Raw genomic sequence first — 7,500 nt, forward strand, 5'->3', positions numbered from 1 at the left:
GAGCCTGTGGGTTTCAACTGACCACCAGTGGGCAGCCCTGGACCACCAGGCCCACCAGGAGCTGCATTAGCTTGGGCAGCTGGTCCAGCATTAGCGCCTGGTGGAGCCTGCTGCTGCTGCTGCTGGGCTATAGGTGGAGGCTGGCCTGCTGGGGCGGCAGGTTTGGGAGCAGGTGCCGAGGGCTGGGGAGGGCTAGAGGACATGCCCAGACCGAACACCCCGGCTAGCGGCTTGGCCATGGCGAAGAAGGACTGGACGGAGGGGATGGGACCCGTGGAGGTCGGCTGTGGTGGCGGCGCAGCCTGGGTGGGGGGCTTGGTGGACTGCTGAGGCTGGGCAGTGCGAGGGGGTCCGGGCTGGGCTGGGCCCTGGGCCTGGGCCTGGTTCTGTGCAGGAGGCTGGCCTGGGGCAGTTGGCCCTTGTGGAGGGTGGGGCTCGTGCATGGAGGCCTGCTTCTCCAGTGGGGGCCTAGAGGCGGCGGCGTTGACAGCGGAAGTGTTGGTGGTGCCGCCTGGGGGCACGTCGAGCGTCCTGGACGCGGTGCCGGTGGGCGTGGGTGTGTAGGGCGGCTCCTGGTCCTCACTGAGCGTGCCGTCCAGCGGGTAGTCCAGCTCCTCATCCTCGTACATGACCTCCTCCTCCTCGCCCTCGTAGAGATTGTCCGCACCATAGAGGAGGTCACCGTCCTCCTCCTCGTACAGTGCACCTTCCTCTCCGCCATCTTTGCTGTAGCCACCCTCGTCCGAGTAGGCACCGGCGACGTGCGTCTCATCGGGGTCCCAGTCGGGCGAGCCCTTGCTGTAGCTGACGGACGAGTGGCAGGAGTGGTAGGAGTCATTCTCGTCGTAGAGTTCGCGCTCGCCATAGTCGCCGGCGAACTCCTCGCTCAGTTGGGAGCTGCAGCGACTCAGCTCCGCAGACGAAGCATAGCTACCAGTGGGACTGCAGACATGGAGGAGGGGGGGAAGAGGAGGAGAAAAGAAAGAAAGACAGACAGACATAAAAATGGAAAGAAGATGAAGGAGAGAAGAGAAAGAGAAAGAAAGACAGAAAGAACAGAAAATAATGCAAGAAAGAGACAGAGGAATATACAATAGGAGAGAACAGTGAGAGATGAATGATAAAAATGGAAAAGAGCAAGAGAAAGAAAAAGGAGGGGAGAGGGAGGGAACGACAGAATAAGCAGATTATTGAAAGCCAATGAGAAATACCACAGGGAATAACATAACTAGAACAGTCAAACGGCACTGCAGGCAATAACACAACTAGCACACACTCAAAAACTCAAGGCAATAGCAAAGATACTGTCTGTGTGGATGTCATGGACAGGCATTTGGAGGGATATGACACTGTACGTATGGAGGTGATGCAGGTAACAGGACAGATACTGTATGTATGGAGGTGATGGAGGTAACAGGACAGACACTGTATGTATGGAGGTGATGGAGGTAACAGGACAGACACTGTATGTATGGAGGTGATGGAGGTAACAGGACAGATATGGAGGTGATGGAGGTAACAGGACAGATATGGAGGTGATGGAGGTAACAGGACAGATATGGAGGTGATGGAGGTAACAAGACAGATATGGAGGTGATGGAGGTAACAAGACAGATACTGTATGTATGGAGGTGATGGAGGTAACAAGACAGATACTGTATGTATGGAGGTGATGGAGGTAACAAGACAGATACTGTATGTATGGAGGTGATGGAGGTAACAGGACTGTCAGCCCCACAGAGGGAACTGAGTGTGAGGGAGGCTCACGGGAAACAGAGCAATGGGGAAGGGATTTGTGATGAAAATAGAATGTATGTCGGGAAAAAGAAACAAACAAAGATGAAATGATGAAGCAAGAAGCTGAACTTGAGTGATGAAAGAGAATGAAAGAGGTGGAGGAAAGAGGAGGATGATGGCGATTTAGCGGAAATTATGTCAGGAATGAGGATAAGAGAGAAACCTGAGCTGACAGAAGGGGAAACCAGAGAGAAAGAGGAAGAGGGGAAGAGAGGTCAGAGGAGAGTGGAGGAAGAGTGTACTGACAAAAAACATGCTGAAGACTGGCGGGGATGAATGAGTACAGGTGTATTAGGATGGAGGAGTACAGGTGTATTAGGAATGGATTACAGGTGTATTAAGGATGGAGTACAGGTGTATTAGGAATGGATTACAGGTGTATTAGGATGGAGGAGTACAGGTGTATTAGGAATGGATTACAGGTGTATTAAGGATGGAGTACAGGTGTATTAGGAATGGATTACAGGTGTATTAAGGATGGAGTACAGGTGTATTAAGGATGGAGTACAGGTGTATTAGGATGGATTACAGGTGTATTAGGATGGAGTACAGGTATATTAAGGATGGGCCGATGTATGAAAGATACAGGTGAGAAGGAGAGGAGGATGTAGGATGGAGTGATACATGGTGTGGCATTAGAGGAGAGGAGAGGAGGAGAGAGTGGATGGGGTGATGAAAGGTGTGGTGCATAGTAGAGGAGAGGAGGAGAGAGTGGATGGGGTGATGAAAGGTGTGGTGCATAGGAGAGGAGAGGAGGGAGTGGATGGGGTGATGAAAGGTGTGGTGGAGAGGAGAGGAGGAGAGAGTGGATGGGGTGATGAAAGTTTGTGTGTGAGAGTGAGACAGTGAGGCCACTTCAGCCCAAACAAGCCAAGAGTGTCACTCCTGATGAATTAGCCTATTAGAGGAAAACTGGACAGACACACACACACACACACACACACACACACACACACATACACACACCACACACACACATGCACACACAAACGTATATATATATATTTGTGTGACCTATTGACCATAAAAGTGTTTTTTTAAATAATGAATGAAACCACAGCTTGTTTATTTCACACACAAACACACATACACACACACACACACACACACACACACACACACACACACACACACACACACACACACAACAACAACAACAACAACACTGCAACTCATTACTACTGAGAGAGCATGGAGCCCCACAGGCTGCAGATAACATACTGTACACTTCTTTCTGCACTTTCTTCACCTCTTTCTCTTTCTTTCCCTCTTGAGCTTTCTATGTATCACACCCTCTGTGTTATACAGGACTTCTTCCTTTCTTTCTTTTATTCTCTCTTTCTACAGTCAGTTCAGTCAACTCTCCCATACCTCTCCCTCTCCTCTTACACCTTTCCTCCCTCTCTCTCACCTGATGCCCACATGTTGGTCCTGTTCCAGGTGGAGGTGCAGGAGGAGTGGAGTGTGCATGTATGGGTAGTGTGGGACATGTGGCCTCACCACCCCCACCCCAGTTCCCCAGTACTGGTCCTGGGCCAGGTGGAGCCGCAGGTGGAGTGGTGTATGCTCATGGGGTACTAATACATAGAGGCATAGTGCATGGCATTGGGCTCTTTTTCTTCTTTCCCTTCACCTCTCTTACTCTCTATCCCTCCTTCTCTCTCTTACTCTTTATCTCTCCTTCTCTTCCTCTCTCTATCCCTCCTTCTCTCCCTCTCTCTATCTCTCTGCCTCTCCCTCTCTATTCCTCTTTCTCTCCCTCCTTCTCTCCCTCTCTCCATCCCTCCTTCTCCCATACTCTCTATCCCTCCTTCTCTCCCTCTATCCCTCCTTCTCTCCCTCTTTCTCTCCCTCTCTCTATCCCTCCTTCTCCCTTACTCTCTATCCCTCCTTCTCCCATACTCTCTATCCCTCCTTCTCTCCCTCTCTCTATCCCTCAGTCTGTGTAGAGGTAGATGCATCCGGATCATGGGGTCCTGCTGAAACTGTAACGCTGGGCTTCTATCTTTTCCTCCCTCCCTCCCTCCCTCTCTCCTTTCTCCCTCCCTCCCTCTCTCCTTCCTCCCCGCAGACCTCCCCTCACCTGATGGCCCTGTGCTGGTCGTAGTCGAGGTCGCAGCTGTTGGTGGAGCGGGAGTAGGAGTCTCGGGTGGAGCTGCGGTGGCTGTGGCCCATGGGGTACTGGTGGACGGAGGCGTTGGGCTGGGACGTGGTGTAGAAGGGCGGCGGGATGCTGTTACTGGTCTCGCTGCGGTAGTCACTGTCCCGGTCGTCCACCGCGCTGTCCGGGTCCTCGTCTAACGCACAGAAGAAGAAGAGGAGGATGACAGAGAGAGAGAAGGAAAGGGGAGAGAGGGAGAGAGAGGCAGAGAAAAAAAAGAGAGATGGATTATGAATCAGGAAAAAAAAGAGAAAGAGGGATGATAGACATGCACGAGAGACGGAGCAAGACAGAGAGAGATAGAGAGAGAGAAAGACAGAGAGTGTATGTAAAATCTTGGGCTGCAGTCAGGAGGCAGAGTGGGCTCTACTTCATGCCCGCCACTGCCCCTGTGTCAGGAGCGGCCAGATACGCCACATTCTGCCCTCCTCTGGCTCAGATCTGGCTCAGTTCTGGCTCAGTTCTGGAATGGTTGTGGGCTGGCTCCGTCCAGGAAGCTCTACGCCTCCCTTCACTGCATTACTGGCACTCTCTGAGCCACGGCCAACCTACACACACACACATTAACCTCTCTCACAGTGTGTATGTGTGTCTCTGTGTGCCTCTGTGTGTGTGTGTGTGTGTGTGTGTGTGTGTGTGTGTGCGAGTCTCTGTATGGGTGTTTCTGTGTGCCTGTGTGTGTGTGTATGTGTGTGTGTGTGTGTATGTGTGTGTGTGTGTGTGTGTGTGTGTGTGTGTGAAAGGAAGAGAAGGGTCATTAACACAGTGGAGTGTGTGATGATTGGTGTTTGGGTCAGTTGGGAAGTGACCCGTGAGAAGAAGCACTTAACAGCCTGAAAGATACTTGGAGTGGACGCATTGCTCACACACACACACACACACACACACACACACACACACACACACACACACACACACACACACACACACACACACACACACACACACACACACACACTTCACAGTTTAAGGCTGCAGCCATGGGCCAATGGGCCAAATGGCCATCCCGTAATGAAACACACCATCTGGTTGTTGCCAGGGTGTGGCTCACGTGTGTGAGATGCGGCAGCTTTTGTGTGTGTGTGTATGTGTGTGTGTGTGTGTGTGTGTGTGTGTGTGTGTGTGTGTGTGTGTATGTGTGTATGTGTGTGTGCTAGTCTAAGAGTGGAGAGTGCTGTATGGGCACTTCTAAAGAGGAGCTAAAAATACTCCCCTCTGAAAAACCACACTGCAGAGAAGCACCAGATTTATACTGCGCTGGCCACACAACAAGGCACATGCATATGGGCATGTGTGTGTGTGTGTGTGTGTCTGTCTGTTTAACTCTGTGTATGTGTGTACTGTATGTGTGAGGCTGTGTGTGTGTGTGTGTGTGTGTGTGTGTGTGTGTGTGTGTTTGTTTCACAACCTTTGAGGAAATATCAAGGGCAGCTACAGTACTTACTTTGCTGGTCTCCCCATAGACTCCAATTACCTGTAACACAACACAGGGAAACCAAGCATTAATATAGAATAATGTAACATGAGATAGAAAGATTACGTTATGCAATAAGAAACTCGAACATACACAACAAAAAACGTTACATGAGTACTGTAATGTTGCAATACTATACTGGAATCCTCAATACAGTAAATGGAACATCAACAAAGACACACACACACACACACACACACACACACACACACACATCTCCTAAGCCTGCGTCTAAGTGCTTTTTACTGTCCGTGCTGCAGGTGGTGTCAGAACAAACAGTAAGTAAAGGACCAGGAAGTCATTAGTGATAAGTACAGAGTAATAGTAGCCAATACTGCTCAGCAGACATACAGTATTTATGACCCCTGGCTTTATGCTAAAGGGCTCAACAACAGCCCACACGTGGGAGCCTGTGTGTCTGTGTCTGTGTGTGTGTGTGTCACGATGCATCATGAGTTTGAACCCAAATGCAGGACAAATCCCTGGACACAGGAATATAACTCAGAACTCAGAGGCTTTGCTCACAAGCGAGTAGGACAGCAGCACAGCAGCAAGAATATGAGGAAACACAATGGCAGAGCCATGACAGGACAAAACCAAGCGTTTAAATACAGGGCAGAACTACTGTAGGACAACGAGACACAGGTAAGAAACAAGGCAATGGTTAGGCAATCAGGTGAGAGGCAGGGACTACCTGAGACAAGGAACCAAGACACATGGCAAACTAAACGAGGTAGCACATGGTAGACAGGAACAAAGACACAGGAACACAGGAAAAGGAAGTAAACCAAAGCATAAGAGGAAGTGACATGGCACAGAATCACAAGTAGGAAAGGCAAGAGAAAACTACAAACTGAAAGTCCAAAACAAGTAACTAAACAAGACCATGGCACAGTTCACTCTGAACTTCACAGAAAGTGATGACACATCAGCTGCCTGTACGCTTTGAATGACTGTCAACACACAAGGCAGCACCAGAAAGGGACACGTCAATACAACAAAACATCATACTGAACATCCCCTTCTCCACTGCTAAACATCAACACAACACACCATCATACTGAACATCCCCTTCTCCACTGCTAAACATCAACACAACACACTATCATACTGAACATCCCCTTCTCCACTGCTAAACATCAACACAACACACTATCATACTGAACATCCCCTCATCTACTGCTAAACGTCAACACAACACACCATCATACTGAACATCCCCTTCTCCACTGCTAAACGTCAACACAACACAGTATCATACTGAACATCCCCTCATCTACTGCTAAACGTCAACACAACACACCATCATACTGAACATCCCCTTCTCCACTGCTAAACGTCAACACAACACACTATCATACTGAACATCCCCTCATCTACTGCTAAACGTCAACACAACACACCATCATACTGAACATCCCCTCATCTACTACTAAACATCAACACAACACACTATCATACTGAACATCATCTCCTGCACTATTAACAGACTTTATAACTTCATATGATCCTGCTTTCCCAGCAGCTCATGCCATCTATCCTCATCCCGTTGCTGAGTCATCCCAGCCGCCGCACCGGTCCACGCCAAAGCTGTGTCCACTTCTGGCCAGCTGGTGATGCAGTCACTTCTTCCTGCATCACTGGAAAGTATTCAGTTGACGGCTTCCAGTATTACTGACTCCATCATGCTTTAGCAGACATCAGACACCAGACGTCCAGTAATTCAGTGACCACAAACTCATTCATGAGTCAGTCATTCATAATTGATGACTGGGTTCCCAATTGCTTCATGGACATCAGACCTAAAGTGAGAGAGAGTTCTGTCGTCTCCATTCTCTCGATGTGCTCCTGAATCATACAGCAACTCATTCAAGCAGTGGTGGTAGTCTTGTTGCCTGACAATCGGCCAGCCCAGGTTTAATTTATGAGCTGCCGTTGTGAGTATTACAGTTTTTCTTGATTGCTTTGACCTGCTTAAAGAAACTGGAATCCACTTGGTCTTCATGAACACTTGCTTTGCACAGCAGTCATCTCTTGCGAATGTGTTTACACATTTTCATTGGGTTCA

General features: G+C 49.3%; 1 protein-coding gene across 1 annotated transcript in view; it reads right to left on the reverse strand.

Moving 5' to 3' along the window:
- The window catches only part of LOC121717993 (protein unc-13 homolog A-like), an 81,915-nt gene that overhangs the window by 49,062 nt on the left and 25,353 nt on the right, over positions 1-7,500 (reverse strand). Inside the window, exons 8-10 of the mRNA XM_042102720.1 lie at positions 5,403-5,432; positions 3,881-4,094; positions 1-942 (exon numbers count right to left, since the gene is read on the reverse strand). The exon at positions 1-942 is cut by the window's left edge and continues 255 nt beyond it. Coding sequence (XP_041958654.1) covers positions 1-942; positions 3,881-4,094; positions 5,403-5,432 — 1,186 coding nt within the window. The remainder of the gene's footprint in view (positions 943-3,880; positions 4,095-5,402; positions 5,433-7,500) is intronic.

This window comes from Alosa sapidissima, chromosome 1 (genome assembly GCF_018492685.1).
Source record: "Alosa sapidissima isolate fAloSap1 chromosome 1, fAloSap1.pri, whole genome shotgun sequence".
Taxonomy (NCBI): Eukaryota; Metazoa; Chordata; class Actinopteri; order Clupeiformes; family Clupeidae; genus Alosa; species Alosa sapidissima.